General features: G+C 38.1%; 1 protein-coding gene across 2 annotated transcripts in view; it reads right to left on the reverse strand.

Annotated features, from left to right (window-relative positions):
* The window catches only part of si (sucrase-isomaltase), a 40,082-nt gene extending 20,495 nt beyond the window's left edge, over positions 1 to 19,587 (reverse strand). The window contains exons 1-20 of one of the 2 annotated variants that reach the window (XM_085915819.1): positions 19,456 to 19,587; positions 19,143 to 19,266; positions 18,209 to 18,294; positions 17,619 to 17,739; positions 15,528 to 15,637; positions 15,257 to 15,408; positions 14,447 to 14,618; positions 13,728 to 13,827; positions 13,471 to 13,583; positions 13,086 to 13,211; positions 11,317 to 11,448; positions 10,810 to 10,929; positions 9,000 to 9,113; positions 8,645 to 8,729; positions 7,856 to 7,973; positions 6,867 to 7,038; positions 5,280 to 5,396; positions 3,982 to 4,136; positions 3,748 to 3,832; positions 1,274 to 1,330 (exon numbers count right to left, since the gene is read on the reverse strand). In XM_085915819.1, the coding sequence (XP_085771945.1) occupies positions 1,274 to 1,330; positions 3,748 to 3,832; positions 3,982 to 4,136; positions 5,280 to 5,396; positions 6,867 to 7,038; positions 7,856 to 7,973; positions 8,645 to 8,729; positions 9,000 to 9,113; positions 10,810 to 10,929; positions 11,317 to 11,448; positions 13,086 to 13,211; positions 13,471 to 13,583; positions 13,728 to 13,827; positions 14,447 to 14,618; positions 15,257 to 15,408; positions 15,528 to 15,637; positions 17,619 to 17,739; positions 18,209 to 18,294; positions 19,143 to 19,266 (2,259 nt within the window). In that variant the 5' untranslated portion in view covers positions 19,456 to 19,587. Of the gene's footprint in view, positions 1 to 1,273; positions 1,331 to 3,747; positions 3,833 to 3,981; positions 4,137 to 5,279; positions 5,397 to 6,866; positions 7,039 to 7,855; positions 7,974 to 8,644; positions 8,730 to 8,999; positions 9,114 to 10,809; positions 10,930 to 11,316; positions 11,449 to 13,085; positions 13,212 to 13,470; positions 13,584 to 13,727; positions 13,828 to 14,446; positions 14,619 to 15,256; positions 15,409 to 15,527; positions 15,638 to 17,618; positions 17,740 to 18,208; positions 18,295 to 19,142; positions 19,398 to 19,455 lie in introns of those variants that run through there. The other variant, XR_015066632.1, reaches the window with a different exon arrangement.
* Between the last annotated feature and the right edge of the window lie 671 nt (positions 19,588 to 20,258).

Raw genomic sequence — 20,258 nt, forward strand, 5'->3', positions numbered from 1 at the left:
TATGGTTGTATTTCTTTATTTCTTATGTATTTTCTTGTTTATTTTCACCCTTGAGAGACATTCCATCCTTGTGGTAAAGCTACAATTTGAAAAACTTGAATTTTGTATGATTAAACTGAAAAACGGGAATATAAAATGCTTTTTGTTTTGGTTGTTTAAAGGTTAAAGTGTCTTTTGTTCTTCTAGTTCTAGTTATTCCACTTTTCTTTCTTGCTGTTCCTCCGACATGTTCTTTTTCACTCATATTGATGCTTCTCTTTTCATTCCATATTGACCTTTGCTGTTAGTCCTGCACTTTTTGCTGCAGATCAATAGCCCCAGTTCTCCCGTCCTCCACCCTAGATAACCACTAAGAACCAACCCGGACATAGGAACCAACAGCAACGAGAAATCTAATCGTCCATCTGATCTGCGACCGCTTTACAATGCCACTGTGATGTTCAAACTAAGATCCCAGAGGGACTCAACACCTCTTTTATCCTTTCATATGGGAGATGGTTTCTCGGTTCTCGTCTGCACTCCCGATTTCACTCTATCTTTGTCTCCAGTTGCACTCTGTCTTATCTGCTCTCCCAGTCCCCTACATAGAGGTTCATGCAGAGACTTCCACATGAAACTGTGTTCTTTGTGTGCTAATGCCTCTTAATACTGATAAACCGCCTCTGCAGTCATTCTCTTGAGCATTACATTCACCATTTGATTGCACCTGTAGAACTGAAGGATTGTAGTGCGATAAATTAACCCAGCAGTGATGCAGCAGCAAAGAATACAGTTTAGCCTAATCATGATCTTCTTCCCCGTTGAGCCAGCTTATGATATTTACTTTTTGTTAAGGCTGCATGGAGGAGATGCTAATTTGGTGTTGTTGACATTTGTGAATCACTTGTTTTTGAATTGGATTACCCCATATGTCCGCACAGAGACGTAAATCATGTAATTGGGGTGCCCATGTTCTTAACTAAATGCTGAATAAACATTTTAATATGGCTATGTGTTTGTCTCCTGTCCCTTTGCATCGCTGATATCAATCTCAGACAGGTTTGATTATTAGTCTCCAAGATATAGTTTAAGTAAAACTTATTTTTGCAAAATGATAAAAAAATAATGACTAAGGAGAGTTTATGGGAGGTAAATGAATAAAAACAATCTTTAATACAGCATGTTGCATGTGTATGTTCTTAATAAATAATCCCTGCAAAAATATGTTGAATTGATTTGATCTAAGAAAACTCAAAGTAGTGTAGAATAGAAAATGTGATTCACAATGTCTTACCGTCTCATAGTCATACCACAAAGCGTCTGGGATATATGCATCCAACATAACCACGCCCTGCAAAAAAAAGAAGTGTCAAGACTTGTCATGCATAAGCAGATTTCATTTTCAACGTTCCAACCATATTTTTTTTTCTTCCAGTCACATTTTTTGTGAGTCTGAATCACAGACAACAAAGAGTAATGCCTTAATCTTAAACTTTCAGCACATCAACTCTCAATATATTTAAAATCTGTGATGGTAGAAGCTGAAGTACACCACAAACAAAACATTTTAAAAATATTAACATAATGAGACAATTACCTCAGATTAAGTCATTTTAAAGTATATTGAGTGATCTGAGACTTTTACACAGCTTTTTGCGACATTTAAGTCTGCAGTACTATGATGTAACTGATGGAAAAGACCATATCAAGTGACAACTGGCAACAATTTTTGATGGCTCAAGGTGGCAGACAGACAAGCGCAATCAATAGAAGAGCACCAGCCTTTTGATAGCGCTGTCAGATTATGGCTCTTTCTGACAGGGAGGAAGGCAGCAAAGATAGAGCATTGAATCAAGGAGCCACCCTAACCCTCCTTCTCAAAAAGCACCAATTCTTTCATAACAGTATGTCAGTGGTGTCGAGCCATGGTGCCTATCAAAAGCATGTCACGTGTCATCTCTTTAACAGCATGTTTTTTAAAAGACCAGACAACAACAAAAATATTGTTATATGTGTTTATATATTTATAAAGATGTCTATGTTTGAATTTCAAACGATGAGTGCATGAGCTTTTGGTTTTTGAAGGGTGACATTTAATCCAGAGCACAGGGTTGGGGGATTAATTTACCTTACTGTTACTATTTACTTTACTACTATTGTATGCAGAGCAGTCACCATATTGTCCAATGCGACAAAAAGAGAAAGGGTAAGTATTGCTGCTAGCATTGCGGCTAGCTGTGATTCGGAGACATAGGGCACGAGTCCCGTCTCCATGGTGACATTACCAAAGCAAGCACTTTAAACCACAATGTAGATCAGTTTGATATGCATGCGGCACTATGATCAATAGATAGAGGTGAGATGATAGCAAGTAACAGGGAAAGTGAGCAAGAGTAAGGTGAAAGAGATCCTGCATGAAATGGAAAAAGGATCAGACAAAAGATTTGACAGCAGCTGATTAGGAGGATCAAGATAAGAAACGGAGCTCACATTTGATGTAAGCAAGAAAAAAAATTACTGGAAAAATTGGGTAAAAAGATGGTGTGGATGATGACCAGAGGGGATGAGGTGAAGCAAGTCAATAGATCTACCCTGTTTTCCACAAAGATCAAGGTTAGTGCAGCTACTTGATCTGAAAGGTGGAGCTTGAGCATCATTAAAGCAATGGGTAGGTGAATGGATGGAACGCTGAATCAAGAAAGACAGTGAATTAAAGTTAAAGGTAATACTGTATGGATGAAAATGAAGGGTTAACAGAAAAACATGTGGGATTTAGCATTGAGCAAAGTATTCACATTTGATTGAAAGTCAGAGGTTTAAGACGCTTTAAAGTTACATTTGAAGAATTGGTAAATTTTTTTTATTCCTTTTTGTTTTGTGTGCAAACATTTTGATGGAAAAAAATGTTTCATTGATTTTTTTCGACACCGAGCATTACATTATCTTCAATTATGCTTCACTGTCATTGTGTTTTACCTTGGCATGTTTTTTTTCCTGTTTGAGGAATGCATATTCCCGTATACGAGAATGTTGAAGTAAAATAAGCCCCTGGTCCAGAGGTGGTGATGGAATTATTTGACTGCCACCACCAATGTTGATGTTGGTCAGTACATCTGTCCTGTTCATGACCTTTGAAAACTTGAACTAACAAACCTTTGTTTTTATTCTCATTAGGTTTTAGTGCAAACTTTTATGCTTTTGCCATAATCCCTTGAGAGCAGCACCTTGAAGTATTTTCAACTTTTCCACAATCACACCACTTGAAGTAACTTGATACAGCCTATGAATCCAATTTACTCTCCCCCTGCATAATTAACAAGGGGCCATGCTAAATTGCTCATTAATCAGGCCACTTTGACACGACCGCAATCGTTGAATCTGTGCACATACAGAGATCCATGTACACTCCGGCGCAGTACAGAAAACTTAGCACTTGCACATTAATACGCGCACTCGCACACACACTTCCATCTACACTTCTAATCTGCTTGTAATGAGGTCAGTGCTCTCATTAGAGCTGAGAGAAAAGAGGGTGGGTATGGAAGAGGAAGAAAGAGGGATGAGAGGAGGGGAGGGCAACAAAGCAAATCCCATGTCATGTTTTCCCAGTGGAGGTCAATGTGTGTGTGTGTCAGATGAGCTGGTCTTCCAATCTGTACGGCACATACGGCCTTAAAAATGTCCTAATTCAAATGTCCTGGTCTCGAGGGGTCAGTAGTTTTAGTGAATGGTCCTACGATCCGTGTGGTTGCGCAAATATTGACTAACCGGGTCCAGTACAGGTGTGATGAGCAGGTGTTTCCCCCAGAGAAACTGGCGATCCACATCCCAGGTGGCATCATCAGAGTAAAACCTTAAGAGCAAAAGTAAACAATAAAATACCGTTCATTAACATCCGGAAAAAAAATGCATCATAAATTAAACAGAGTAACTGAGAAAAAAAGTTCATTTCCTGGAAGTAACACTCATGTTGTGGGATCCATAATATTCAAAATGACTTACTCATGCATGAGGGGACGTACTACGGTCTCCCCTGTGGTGCTGGCTTTGAAGAAGAGTGTGTAGAGATACGGAAGCAGTGTGTATCGAATCCTCAGGTAGTGTTTGGAGCTCTCCACCAGAAGTGAGCCTGCCCCATATGCTGCTGGATCCTGAGGCTGCAGACAACATCTATTACTGAGATGGGTTTTGATGAGCAAGAACCTCACTTCCCCTCTGATTTGTTTTAGGGGGAAGCACATTCATGTACTTACAAGTCAGCCTTGCAAGCTGCACTAAATTTCTCACATTTAAATATGAAATGGCTGATTTTCATTTCTTGGCAACATGGGGAGAAAAATAAAAAAATAAAATCTTTCTAAATGATTTGTTTTGACAATCTGAAAACATAATATGATAATGACTGATTATTGGTAATTTTTCTAGGTCATGAGACACTCATCACATTTAGACCTGTTCTATTTTTGTGGCCCTGATAAACATGGAAATGTCACGTCTGCTGCAAGAGCCTTTATTTTCTTGTTGTTCATCAGTAATGGTCTGATCTTTCTACCCAGTCCTTTGTGCTCATCTGCAATAAATAATCAGTGTTGGATGTCAATATGAACACTGCTCTTGGCTCATTGAGTGGCTTCTCTCTCACTGTTAAGTCTCATCTTATTTGCGGCATTCAAGTCACAGGGAGTCAAGTCTCAATCCCTAACTTATTTGTCAAAAGAATGTCATAAATTCTGCATCCACATTGCAATGGTGTGGCACAGGGTGAGGCCAATCTACACTAATGGTTACAAAGTACAAGATCTGTATATTACCTTGCTGTAAAAAACAAGTCAAAGGGTATAACCAAAGCAAATTTATGATGTAGACAATGGTAACTTTCCTTTCTATAAGAGATACGTTTTCAGAATCAATCAATATACTTTATCTGACAGTTTGCAACCAGTTGGTTAGGTCTTTATCAGAGCCAGCATCTTTTGAAATGTACTTGCACTGATTGCATTTGCCATCCTTTGTGATTACTACTGATGTTACATAACATTGTTGACCAACCAATTGAGATGACAACAGCTTCTCTAGAATTGGTTATTTCCAAATTCAATTGTCTACTCGGGTAAAAATAGTTTGAGCTTGTCTGAGTGCAATAAGTTGATTGCTTTTAGGCATAAATGCAATTGTCAGTGAATTACCGACCCCTTCCATTATGCATGTCTCTTGTACTTAATTCTCTTCTACACCAATTTATTTAAGATGGATGGTTTAATACCGCATCGAAAATGCAACATGACCTAAGAGCACACTACCTTGTAGCCCTGAGCATTGTGGTTGCGGCTGAAAGGATAGAAAGCTCCCACTTGCATCCAGCGACGACATAATTCTTCACCTGAGTCGTCAAAAAATCCACAGATGTCAGCTCCAATCTGGAATGCATGAAAGCATTGTATATTTATTATACTTGCTGTCCTCCTGCGAGAAAATGGCATCCGTACAGTAAGGTCTAGAAGTATTTGGACACAGTCCACAACATATGTTTCGCAAACATTAGCAACCTTGAAAGAAACCGGATGAACTATGATGTGGACGCAGTATTCACTGCCTTCAAAAACATTCGCAATTGTTCGCCGCTCAGTGGGAAGGTTTCGCACCTTAAGAAAGAGACTTTATATGTATTCAAGACTGCTTGAGCTCTATTGTTTACTATTGGCCATGGTTTACAACAAACTCAGTTGGTGGAAATCGATCAAAGTCCCATTTGTCTGTCTTATTTTTCTCCCTGTCAATGTTAGAAATGTGTATTGTGTGTGTGAATACAGAAGAACCTTAAAGTCACACCTTGTCGTCAGTGGCATATCAAGACCACACAAATGTTTATTTTGTGTGTATTGTGTGTGTGTGTGTGTGTGTGTGTGTGTGTGTGTGTGTGTGTGTGTGTGTGTGTGTGTGTGTGTGTGTGTGTGTGTGCGTGCGCGTGTGTCTTCAACTCAGCAGTGTGCTTAACACAGTGCATGTGTGAGGTGTGTCAGATGTGCTAATGCTGCAGGAAAATAAATGTTTTTTCATATTCTTTACGGATGTCATTTGAGGTAGACTTGCCCTCTCTGTCTCAGCATTGGGATCAATTAGCAACTAAAAGTGTTCCGAATGCCAGAATTGCATGATAATTAAGAGGAAACTTGAAGGAAGTGTTTTATTGCCTCTGAGTTAACATTCTGACTAACCTTGGCTGCAATTCTGAATTGTGACTTCACAAAACCCTGAGAATTCATCTTGTCCCAAGCTCACTGATTTTCTCCAAGCCAAGTGTGTTTGGGGAAGGGTATGCGTTTGATGTGACAAAAACAAGAAGCGCCGAGGCCAAGAGAAACAAACAAAGCATATACAGTGACACCAGTCAATGAATGCATGGACTGCGAATAATTCTGTTTTCACAGAACTATTCAAAGTTTCCTTTTTGAAAAAACAGTGAGAGGTGTTCTGTTCATTTTTAGCTAGTAAAGATGCTGGTATTGATAGTGTTATCCTGTTTATCATCAAAATGAATGTCTATGTTGGATGTCAAGTGTACTTTATGGGCCAGTGGGTCCCATTGCCCCCCATGTAAGTCCAGCACTGACAAATAAACGTTGATGAGTGTAATTGGTTAATTAAAGTTTTCAAGGAGAGGAAATTGTGGTTGCTGAGATCTGCCATATTGAGGCAGATATTGTGGAAAATAGGGGAATGCTAATGAAGATGAGTGAGAATTGTGAGAGGGAGAGCAATACAACAGCATCGATGTCAAACATTTTTGTAGCTCCTTCATGGCAACTAGTGGTTTCTAGTCATTGTATCCGAGGCCAATGAACAGATCGTAAGAGCAGTTTGATCTTAAATGAAAGTTCAGAACTCACATATGGAATTCCAAACAGACCAAACTCTAGCATGCCGGGGATGGCCCATTTTATGTCATTCCAGTTGGCAGCATTGTCCCCCAGCCAATGACCTGAATATTTCCCTACACCCGGAAAGGAGGAGCGGGTCAGCATCAGAGTACGGTTCCCACCAAACACACGCTGCAGAGCTCTGAGGAACAGAGAGAAAAAGCAAAGTGGTCAAAGATGATTTATATAAATATAGACCCTCAGGACACGTGGTTTGGTTGAATACACAGACAGAGTTTGTGATTATTTATATCTACATACGTAATGCTTTTCCTTGAAGGAAATCTAAGCCGAATTGATTTTCTCAAATATTCAGAACCCACTTATGTTTACACTTCATTAGGTAGCCACTTTAAACATCTATTGCTTTCTCTGAGGCAAACGTGAAAAAAATAGTGATAATAATAAATAAAATGAGAAATTAAAGGTGAACTAGAGTCAAAAAATGATTGTTGTGCCCTCAATAGTCTAAACACAATGTTCTCGTCAATATTGTGGTGATGGAATAAGAATTTAGCAGATTGATCCACCTGCTTAAAACATTCTATCACTTCTGGAGTTTGTGATAACATCAGAGCTCACCTTTTTTCTGGGGTTTGGTTAGAAGTTTAGAGAAAAAAAGCTTGAGAGGGCAGACTTGGACGGTTAGGGACGTGTCTAGAGATAGTAAGCATAATGGTAGCAGGGTGAGAGAAAGAGAATGTTGATAGTTGTAGTTAGGAATGACACGAGGGAAGTTGGTGTTAGGGAGGAAGATGCAGAAGTGCAGTGCATTTTTGTCTCATTAATTCTGGACTATTGTTTGTAACCCACTGAAATTACATAGATTCAGATGCAACTATATTTATAACTCCACTATGTATTTTGTTCTAAATGGTCCTCATTGGTCTAAATGGATTTCAGCCAGTTGGCTTCCAAAGCACAAGTTGGCAAAACACTAATATTGATTTTGCACTCACTTTTCAGTAGCCAGCACCATGGAGTAGCCATAGAGACTGTGAACATCATAGTGGTTCCCCCAGGCCTGCTTGGCATCCATACACAGAGTCTTACTATACATCACCTCATCCAAAATCTCTGTTGGAAAGAAAAATGATGGCAGTGATGGTGAGCCTGTTTACACGATCATACTGATCTGATAACTGTGGGTGATGACAATATGTTATAATCAAGAAACCTTCATTTGTGGTATATGGTCTCAGTCCATTATTAGAGATACGTATTTGCCCGAGTACATACAGGTGTCATGACGTACAACTCAAATTTCCCGTTATTTTCTGTGCGTTTTCTTGTCTCGTTGAATTTCGGATATCAAGAGTCACCCATTAAAATAATACGTTTCACTCAAGTCACTTGTTCCTATTCCACCCAGCCGGAATAGGAACAAATTTTTGCCAGATGTTTTTTTTTTGTCTTTTGCAGCTCAGGCTGTTTGTACAACATTTCCACTTTACCCGTGCAACTGTAAAGAATGAAATCAATCAGATTAACGGGTCCACATGGCAGAAGAAAAAAGCCAGTGCATTGGAAAGTAATGTAGGTGTGTTTGTCCAATTTTGCAAAATTAGATAATGGTGGTTATTTTATAAAGCATACCAGATTACGTTGTTTACATAATGTGATAACTCCAGAAATTGGACAGTGATGGGTAAAGAGTAAAAATGACTCAGGAGACAGGCCTTTGAAATGCTGCGACAGACTGCTGTAGAGAAACTGGATGGGATGGTTGATGGGAGAATGTCTCTTACTTGGAGTGTAAGGAGGATAGTTCAAGTTATTATCGTCACAGCCCTTAGTTGATCCTTTCTTGAAGTTAGCCACTTCATTCATGTCCTGCAACAGGATAAGCCATAATTAGGAACAACATCAACATTGTGTGGATTCTCATACTTGGAAAATATACCTTCCATTATACTTTGTACAAATACTTGCTGATGTTGGACATAAACATTTGGCAAACCCATGCTAAAAAAGACAATCTAATTAGCAGATTGACTTTTTGAGCTCTCATTTTGGAGCTCATTTGACTTATGAATGTCTGGCTTGTTCAAAAAAACAAATCTGAAATTAACTTTGGTAATACAATGTTCAAATCAGACTCACTATCCAGAGGGCATCATGTTTGATCTCCCGGGAGAATCTTTCATACTCATCAACCCACCAGTCGATGCAATTTTGGCTGGTGTAGTCTGGAAACACAGTCACTCCTGGCCACACCTGGAAGGTACGAAGAGCGTTTGGAGTAAACACCAACAGTAGTATTGTATCTCAAACAAAAGGGGAAAATAGTATACAAAGTGTCAAAATGTTTTTAAAAAATGGTAGTCTAGAAACTACCCAAGTGTTAGAATCCGAGAAAGAACGCTGCTGAGAGAGGAAATCGATAAAGTATTAGAGCTCTAGATGTGACCATGTGATCAGAGGCATCCTGTATATCATGCTCAAAGGAAGATGATTGATCCACTAAGAATGAAAGTGATTTCACTTCTTGGTCTCTGTACGCAATTATGGCGTGTGAGGAATAGCCTTGTGGACAGAGTCAATCTCAAGGTCGGTCTACTTTTTTCAGACTTCCTGCAACAATAAAGTAGTTAGAAGCCTTGGCGCATGAATCACGCCATTGCATGAGCTTGGTAAATACACGCACAGAGACACACATATACAAACACAGTTTACTTTTTTTTACTTTCAGGCAGATGTTTCTGGCAGGTGGCGAGAATGCCAGGGTTCTTTGATGCTAGCAACTTTTTCAATTCTGTGCTTTCTCTCTTTTGCTGGATTTTTTTTCCCCCCTTCCAAATCTGTTACCTTTTGTAGCTGTATACTGCCCAGCTGCCTGCTTTCATACTCCTTGTGTATAGTTCAGTACGGTAAAGTACTTCAAAGTATAAATCCCAAGAATAAAGGGTGGATTTATTTTTTAGAAATCAATAGGATGAAGTTTTACGTCTCTCTCTCTCTCTCTCTCTCTCTCTCTCTCTCTCTCTCTCTCTCTCTCTCTCTCTCTCTCTCTCTCTCTCTCTCTCTCTCTCTCTCTCTCTCTCTCTCTCTCTCTCTGTGTGTCTCTCCCTCGCTCTCCATGCTTAATCTGCGATGTGGTGATGTAGAACATTTTAAGATTAAATACTAATGTGGAATCAATGCATATGTTTGACCTGTTATAAGCAGCATGAAAAGGCGATTAGCACTGGGACTGAACCTAATCGTGTGCATAATCAAAACAAGGCTGTAAAAGCATAAGAGCAACGGTAGTTTATCCCTCACACATCCACCCTTCACAGTGGGTATGAGCCTTTTAAAAACAAGCTGTGCATGTGAATGGGCAGAAAATAGCACACTAGGGGTTTGAACTTCCATTAGGGTGTGTTATGGTTTGATGGAAATTAGGACAAACTAGTCACCCAGACATCAGTGTGCACTCAAATACACTTGCTTCATAGATGACCTACTCTATATTACAGAGGATCAAAACAAATTGCTACCGTGGTCCATCTATCCATCTCCTATAGTACTTGGATTACAACATGGACATGGAGCGACCAGTTTAAACTTGCTAGAGGCCAACAGACGCACTTTTTAGATGACTTCCGACTAAATCCTCCAGCGAACTCAGCTACAATCAACAGAGATTCCTTATTTGTTATGCTGATTGCAATGTTAAATGGAAGATTAAGCATAATTACAATTTTGTAATGATCATGTACAGTGTGATACTCATCTTACTCATGTCTAATCTTGTTTAACTTGTGTTTGTGTACAGAACATAGATTACACATTTATTTCATTTGGACAAATGACTTGCTAATTATAAGACATCATTAAAAGAACTAAGCAGTCCATATTAAATGGAGATAAGAACACAATTACTGTCACATAACCAGTATTATTTAATCCCTGTGTATTTTTATCTCACCTCTCCCAATAAAGGTGTATTGCCATCTTTTTCAGTGACCCAGGCTTTCTTTTCAGTCCCACGGTCAAAAGACTCGTATGGCGCACCCCCAACTCTTGTGCTGGTGGCAATAGCGGGATCCTGACAAACACAAATATATAAAGGATACCCGTAAGGGGAAACATGCCATTAAACTGCATGAATTAACTCACAATGAATATAAACAAGGTAATGATGTGAATGAATGTTGGCATATGACACTGGATCATTGGGTAATCAAGTCAGGACTCTGCAGTCAAAATACTTCAATGTTATTATAATTGATATTTAATAGCTAAAACTATTACTACCTTTTCTCAAGGTAATTTGGCCTCTAAAAATAATTGAGTCAACAAAAGGGAACAACATATTTGTTGTGTTAGAAAACTACTATGTGGTGATTTCATGAAACGGCTGTTTACTTCTTTTCAAAGTTTTTTGTTAGATGAAATTGAAAATACGCTTCATTGATGCTGGGGTGTTTCCTACCAGGATGAGGATGTATTTCTGTCCCTTCTCGTGAAGGTAGTCAGCAAACCGAGGCAGCTCACTAAACTTGACTTTATCATAAGTGAAGTCTTTTTTATCCTCCATGTAGTCAATGTCAGTATACTGGATTTCCTGCATAAGGTTGTTTCAGACAAAATGACATACATAAACACAATTTTCCTGTGAGATAAACAGCAAAATAGTATGTAAAAGAAAAGCCTTCAAAAATAATCTAGTATGCATGGAATTATGAAACCATAAACACAAATTAAATACCCAATTGTATCACTGTTCAAAGACAAGAATGTACTGTGTGATTTTTATTTTTGTCTGAAAACCAAATAGCCATTTTTTAAATAAAAACACATTTTTCATTGAACAGTGACACTGGGTATTGCGCTTCAAAAGGCTTGGACTGCTGCATGATGAAGAGGACTTCACATGCTGATCCGCAAGTTGACCTCATGCAAAAACAAGAGAGACTGAGTAAGCGTGGAAAGAAGGGGGGGCTCTTCTGTTCCGACACTGAAGAAGAGGGGCTTTGGTTGGTTTAGTGCGTAGGTGGAGTAAGATGAAGTTGCGATCAATGACTTTGCTGGAAGGCTACTTTGTAACTAGCCATAAAAGAAAAACATTTACTGGTGTTTGAATGAATTAAAATCTATATGTGCGATGTCTGTCTTTGCAAATATCCTATGATGTGATGTGGAGACCCACAGACACTAAAACTAAGTCACTTCGTTCAACCAGACTCTTCTATCAATTGACTTCAGGAGTTCGTTGCATTGGCATCCTGCAATCTTTGGATACACAGTAGATGAAAGATTGAACGACATCAGTGATCTATTTTATTGTATTTAGTCATCAGTTAAGGTGGGGCGCTTTTGATTAGGCGGTGATACTGTGAAATACAACACTGATTTTGTGATAACATTGTCTTAGAATATGAACTATGGAGATTAAGATAAGGAGTTTATTTTGGCAATTAATTTAAAAACAAGTGTCATGCCTCAGTTCTCGTGTCCAGAGTGACTTTTGCCCCATCCAGAAAAAGCCTTTGAGACTCTTCACTCAAAAAAGGTATATATCAATCATCACCGATAGAAGAGAGCACAAGTAGGTTTCATATTTTGATCAGGGTGAATAAGATGATGAAAGGAACCTGTCCGATTGATCTTTGATCAGCATTAACATTCACTTGCACTTGAAAAATAGTGCGCTCACGTTTGAACCTGAATTGAGCCCAGCAGAAGCCCATTATTTCGCAGAAAGCCGAATAACCCCGTCCAAGGTAAAGGCTGTTGCAATCGCTCACACTTTCTATCCAACTGCTGCTTTCACCTCCATATCACGCCTCCGCGGATTGCCTAACATGTCAGGTGTATGGAACCATACACTGACATATAAACTGTTAAAGAATAACACAGGTCAGGTTGCAAAGGTGAGGAATTTATATTATTCACTGAGAGGATTTTACCTGTGCTCCTAAAGAAACCACTGGAAGCACAAATTCTTACTTATGTTTGTTTTTGCATTATTTGACAAAATAACAGGCTACACATTTTATTGTGCTGCTCCTATTTTTGTCCTTTTCTTTGTAAAGAAGGTCAGGGGGAAAAGTTAAATCAGTGAAAGAAGATTCGTGCCATCACAGAGACAACATGCAAATCTACCAGGCCGAAGTACAGATTTGAACGCTCAAATTTATGTATTACATACAGTATTGCAGGGGTCTGAAAATAATATAATCAGAGCAAACAAAATCTTACATATGGAAGGTTCACTTCACGATTCCTTTCCACTGTTTTCTTGACCTCACTCAAACTACCATAGTCCCACCTAGATAGCTGGAATCCCAGTGACCAGTAGGGTGGGATGACAGGCCGGCCAATAAGCTGAAAGCACAGTAGGTCAGGAAAACTCAGCATAAAAATTGTCTGTACCAATATCATGATCATGTAGGTAATCCCAGGTTATCATGAAATTTAGATTACGTCCGTCATTACAGGCAAATGTTTAAGTAAACATTGCTTGAAGTTATCTCATTTATTATACTTACTAGTGGTTGGCAAAACTATGAACTACATTTGAACAAATTGCCCAATACAGCACATTTCTTGAATTGATTTTATTAATTTTCTAGGTGTGTATCACCTCGAGAAACTCCTGCACCACTTGTTCTGGTGTATCTCCAAAAAGAACATAGAAGTCAAGAATTCCTCCAATTGTTCTGTATGTCACTGCAGGTGCAGGTTGCAAAGTCACCTCTGAAAATAGACAGTAATGAAAAGCATTAATGACACTTTAAAAATAACCTTAAATAGTCAGATAAAAACGTTTGATGTGTGCAACATGCTGGACTCAGAAATACGCATGTTGTTTTTTTTGTTTAATATTGTTCTGTTTTTCACCCATCGCATTGCTGTTCATCAGGAAGACCCCAAATGATTTTCCACTCGTGTCTTCCAGACAGAGGAAGAAGGGATAGTGTCCGTAGAGGTTGTGCATTCCCTAGAGAAAGAGGTAATTATGTTTGGTAAACGCGGCAGAACAAGATTGCTTTGTAAACATTACTTGTAACACATACTCAATTGAATTCATTAATCATTAATCAAAATGAGAATCTATTGGGTTCACACCATTGTGTATGTTGGTTGGTTGTAGTGACAGATTACAGTTAAGGAGTAATGAAGATTGAGTTATGAGCCTAATCTAAACTCCTCTCCACATTTGCAGGTGGAATGCGGAACGTTGAAACAAATGGGAAGCAGATGGTTTCCTGCTCTAAAGTCTCTCATGAAAATGTTTTTACTCACAGCTGGAACACCAGATCATACATCAGTTTTCTTTGTTCCACTCTATAGATGTTTTATCAATGAATGAAAGTTCCTAATGCAACACTTGAAATATATATATATATATATATATATATGCTATTTTTTTTCTTGTTTGTTTTTTATTTGCAGTTGCGTTTCATAAAGTGTAACATGTTTTTGTTTGTGACTTTTTTGTTTGTGATGTAATGTGCACTTTAACACTACCGTACATTTACCTTATGTATGTGTTTGTGTACATAAAGGCAAAAGACAAAATAGCATTTACACACTCACTCAATTATGGGATTACTTACCCCATTAGGAAAAGCATCTCTGGTGAAGATGGGCCACGTCTTCCAGTTGATATCATGGCGAAACTGTCTGTGTACATGCTCTCCCAGACCATAAATATTGTCAGATGGAAGTTTAGCAGACAGCTGAAGAAACTGGTCTGCAAAAACCAGTGGTCCCATTCTTGTGTCAAACCTGAATGTAATTTGTGACCAAAATATAAGAAAATTGAAAATTGGAGGTAATGCAAGGTTGTCAGAGAATACAATAGCATTTTTAGTAAACAATTGAGTCTAATCAAATATCAATGCACTGGAAATTGTAAACATCTTGAGATTATTCTGAATGTTAGTAATGCTGAAGATTTTACAGGATAGATTAGACACAAACTGTCATCCAAAACTGAGTCATTGCGGATGTGTCCTAGTGTAGGTGCAATTTAGGGCAGGGAAATCCCAGATAATGGTCAGGGCAAGGTTCTGTGTGCGATTTTATGATCTACTACAGTTTTTACTATGTGAAAGATAAATAATAGTTGATAATAATATGTACGTTGATTTGGTCTGCTGGGACCTTGATTTGCTCTTGACTATGTGAAAGGTAAACAGAGTTAGAACTACAGTAGCTAGATGTAAAGAACTCGAGCAAAACTTGAGTATTCCACATGCACATTGTACTATTGTATACAATACAATACAATACAGTATACGTACTGCATATGCCTGCATTTAGTGTAATGTTTTTTTCTTTGTAATCCGCACTGTGTGACTGAAACAATAGTACATTGTTATATTTACAGAAGAAAATAGTCAATCAGCAGTATAAGAACTTACAGGACTTTTTTGTTCTCCTTCCTGCGCACAACCAGCCCAAAAGGTTTGTGTGTGATCTCCAGAGTGTTGTTAATGGGAGTGCTCGGGTGCTTGCTGAGGCTGTTAACATGTTCATGGGGCACCTCAAACCTTTGCATGTGGGCATCAGATATCTAAATACACAACAACCACGAGGTGAGTAAATCTGAGATTATGTAGAATATTCATGTGACAGTTTGTCTGGTTTTAAGTGTGTGTGTGTGTGTGGGGGGGGGGGGGTTATAGTGTCAACCTTAAAACGAAGTCGATTGCTTGATTGCATTTCAGCTTGAAATGACAGTTCCTGTATATCTGCTCCAAACAAGGAAGGGGATGGCATTCTCTTCAAATGTGCCTTCATTACTGCCATAAAAAATACAATAAAAACAAGGTCCAGGTCATAAAACAGAGGAGATAAAAAAGTAAAGACAAGGTGTAATTTAGAATAACAAAAATAAATAAATACCTTTAAAAGAACTGATATTAATTATTGTACCGCTCCTCTGTCAGTGCCATGTGGCTTTTTATAATGACATTTAATGGTCTACCAACACATAGTGGCCTTTGACAATCAAAATTGATATAGCATTATTTTAAACTACGACAAAAGAATGCAATGTTTAATTCAATAGGTGTGATTTTTTTTACACAGTAGTTTCTTTCATTGTGAATTGAAACATTAAATTTGAATAATAATGCAAATACCAAAATCTACTGTCTGTCTAAGTGTTCGATCCTCATCGTCTTCATTTGCATAGTATTTCAGGAGCAGCACATTGAATGAGCGGTCGGCATATTTTCATGGGTTCTGCGGGTTCTCCAGCCCAAATGATAAATTTTACTTTGACTACCGACTCAAAATTGTCTGAATGTGTGGACAATGTTGTGGGTGCAAAAAGCCTGTTGGGAGAAGTTTCAGCTCATTTGTGGCCCAAATTATTATGGAATTAGTAGTAAATAGTAAAGTCCTGTTTAAAAAGTGCAGCCATACATTTAGCTGTAAGGTCCAGTGGTGTCAATGATATTTTCCAGATGAACTGTGTAAGTCCTTTTAAAGACAATACATTTGCTAGATGATTGCAACAGTAGCATTGAGCAATATCGTAGCATATTTTATCCACATTTGACATCTCATACAGGAAAAAAAAAAAGATTTTTGTCATCAACAATCTTATTCGTTGATCCCTGGCAAAGACTTTACACATTGGATTTGATTAAATTACATCTTGGTCAAAGAGAGGTGCACCAGATGACTTCCCTTGTTCGGCAATGTCAAAGTTACGCAATGGCAAAGATGACCTATCATATTTTGCCCTGTATTTAGTCTTTCACAGTATCAAATATCTCAATACAGCTGAGAAGCTGTATTATGATGATAAACCATCAGTAACAAACTTAAATTAAAGCAAAATGATTCCAAGCAGGAAATTTGTATTTTGCAAATTCAATCAACCTCTCTGAGAGGCTGCACATTATGTTTCACTGACAGACATGCTTGAGGCAAAGTGAGTGATAGAGAGAAAAACAAGATGAGGGCAAGACAGACAGATAGTAGTTATATGCCCACAGTTGGACTCCAAACTAAACTGAAGAGAAAAATAAATAAGGTCAGTCAGTGAGCAAAAGATGAAACACAGGTGAAAGTAGAAATGATTTCCATATTATGTCCACCAACCACACTAAGATTCGCAAGAAATGAAGAGGTATGTCCATCAGTATAGCAAATTCAATTAATCTGTCAAATTTGTGTTTTTGCTACCTTGATAAATAAAAATACTATAATAATGGGAATCGAAAAAATAATATGGAAATAATGATGGAAAGGAAAATAATATAATAATATCAGTTTCAAGTATACAAGGTTGTCATTGGTTTTAAAATTAAAAACGAAAAAATGAACAGCAAGGTCTTATCTGAGATGGTTTAACATAGTAATTGGGAACCAAATTAAAAGTACCGTATTTTACGGACTATAAGTCACAGAGTTTTTCATAGTTAGGCCAGGGGTGCAACTTATACTCAGGAGCGACTTATGTTTGAAATTATTAACACATTATTATATCATTTCAGGTCGGCTCGGCGGTGCAGTGGTTAGCACATCCGCCTCACAATTTTTATTTTAAATTGCCTTTCAAGATGACATGTCTGTTTTTGGTGTTGGATTTAATCAAATAAATTCTCCCCCAAAATACGACTTATACTCCAGGGCAATTTATGTGTATTTTTCTTCTTTATTATGCATTTTATGGTTTGTGCGACTTGTACTCCGGAGCGATCTATAGTCCGGAAAATACGGTAGATTTTCACCCTTCACAATTTAGAGGTTAAGAAATTACGTATTTACCATAAGGATCCGGTTGCTCTACTGATTCAACAATGTATCCATGGTTGGTGGAAAAGAAGCACCAAGGTACGTTTCGCTCATCTAGAGGCTGCCAACAACATCCACGCTGCTGGCATCTTCTCTGTGAGAGCCACATAAAGTTAGTTTTTTCTGGAATTGTATACAGACAGTAACCTGGCCTTGGTATTATTGCAACAATATATAATTTATCCAAATAAAGAGATGGTGCATATTGAACTAAATCTAACACACAGATGGCCTTTAACAAGGCGACAAAGCCCAAACAGCACAATGCTATGATAATAATTTTAATAGGCCTATTGTATATTGAACATTTGTATGAAAACAAACATAAATCAAAACAGAGCAAATCTGATTACCCCCTTAAAACTCCAACATATGAATGCTGTTACTATCACAAGTAATGTTTGCATTCACATAATCATTGTAATTTAGTTGATATGTAAAAAATCTTGATTAGCTGCAATGGCTGTCGAAATATCAAAGAGAACCATGAAGGCACTAAAGTATGTAGAGGAGTCCAAAGTCTATAAATATGTAAACCCTCACATATTGACTGACACACATACCTTGGAGGCTCCAGCGTCAGGGAAACAGTCTACCCTTTCTGCAAGCGCAATATTTGGGCACTGTGGAACAAACACCTCTGTTGTCTCTGCCAAAAGATATGATATTTCCTCATGACAAACACATAAATAACAGTTGTAAATACTAAACGGGATGACCGTATTTTGTGACTTATTCAATAGTCAACTATAAAAACATAATTAGCAAAGTTTAATCAGTCAAAGCGTCTTCTGTGTTCAGTATTTGATTTTGTTTTATTAACAAACTAATTATCTATTCTATCAATAAACATTTGAATGATTAATCACATTTGGTAATCTAATGCAATGCATTTTATTCCAAAGGTTTATGAATTGTAATACTCAGATCCCACAATACACAGAGCACTTGTTCAATCAAATAAGATTCCCTAGCGGTATTGAGCATTAGTGTTGAGTTGTACTGCACCATGCTAAGAGATGATTTGAATATTTTGGTTACCTCATTAGCTGCATAATAAATGGTCAGTAGTCAGTATGATTTAGTTGACTTTTCTCAAATAGAGGGGTGGCATATTTTAATCAGTGTACCTAGTTCACAGGTGTCAAACTCAAGGCCCAGGGGACAGATACGGCCCGCCATATCATTTTATGTGGCCCGCGAAGACAAATTGTGCATCAAATTTGTGTGTCATTACTTTTAATATCTTTTTTTTTTATATTTGACCAGTTTTTATTCGTCTGGTTTGAAAATGAGTTATTTGTCAGTTTGTTTTGTAGCTTTTACTGTATATAATATGAGGTGCTCATACATTTATTTGGGTTGACAGTCATAATGGCCCTCCGAAAGAAGCTATGACTACAATGCGGCCCGCGAAAGAAATGAGTTTGACACCCCTGTTGTAGTCCATGAAAATGAACTGAAGTTGGATTTTCATGCACATGTAGATTCACTCACCATCCTTGATGGTCCCAGGTACGCCGGTAACAAAAAGAACTAATAGAGCAATGGCTATTATCAACATCAATGCGAAAATGACCATTAAGATCACCTCCAAACCCGAGAACCGCCTTCCCCCCATCTGAAAGACACAAAACCAAAGGCATACAAAGATCAACAACTTTAGAACCAATTAATGACACCATGATTCCAAAGGCAAAGTCTCAAAGGTCAATTATAATTTGATGCTTAATGAGGCCCACCAGCACCACACACACTAAAACAAATCATCAACATTCACTCAACTGACATATGACGTGTGCACATTTACCTTCGGAACAATCAGCAACCTTTAACAAAGCCATTTCAGCCACGGACGAATTTACCCAGCTCTATTCTACCCTACTCGCATTTATTAGTACCTAAATAAATAAATAAATAAATAAATAAATAAATAAATAAATAAATAAATAGGAGCCCGGTTCCAAAACGTGACGTTTTTATTTTGGATGCCAGTAATTGGTCCAAGACAATGCTTTACTTGCATTTTGCTTGCAGACACAAACACATACTTTTAAGTTACAGTCTGCAAAGTAAAAGCTACGTAAACTTACACGCTTGCGGCGGATGTCCCATATTTTCAAAAACAAAAAGTCGACCGTGCATCTTCACCATGTTTGCTTTCGCTTTCACAACCGTGCACGCCAGCGACGGTCTGCTGTAACGTGACGTCACCAGTAAGGTGAAGCGGGGCTTCCAGGTTATTGCAGTGGCCGACTGTGAAGTGGAACTGTTTTAGGGTGTCGATCCGAGCAGACCTATGCTCCCACCGTCATTTTCCATTTAACCCGTTCAAACTAATAGCGGCGGCAGGTCACCACGCATTCACAAATGAATAGTGAAAAGAGAATTGAGTGGGAATTACCTCCATGCCAGCAGCGGTAAAATCAGCTGTGTGAACAACTATAGTTACCATACCATCAATAGAAATGCTACTGAAAATGTTTAATCTATTTTCTGTTTCCTGTAATAATCAAATATCCACATATTGTTGCAAAATCTACAGACAGGTAAGAGAAAGTCATTTCAAAGACATTCATCATGTCACTCCATTAAGCTTCAAAGACAGAAACA

This window comes from Syngnathus leptorhynchus, chromosome 7 (assembly GCF_054491065.1).
Source record: "Syngnathus leptorhynchus isolate UIUO chromosome 7, UIUO_Slep, whole genome shotgun sequence".
In the NCBI taxonomy this organism is placed as follows: Eukaryota; Metazoa; Chordata; class Actinopteri; order Syngnathiformes; family Syngnathidae; genus Syngnathus; species Syngnathus leptorhynchus.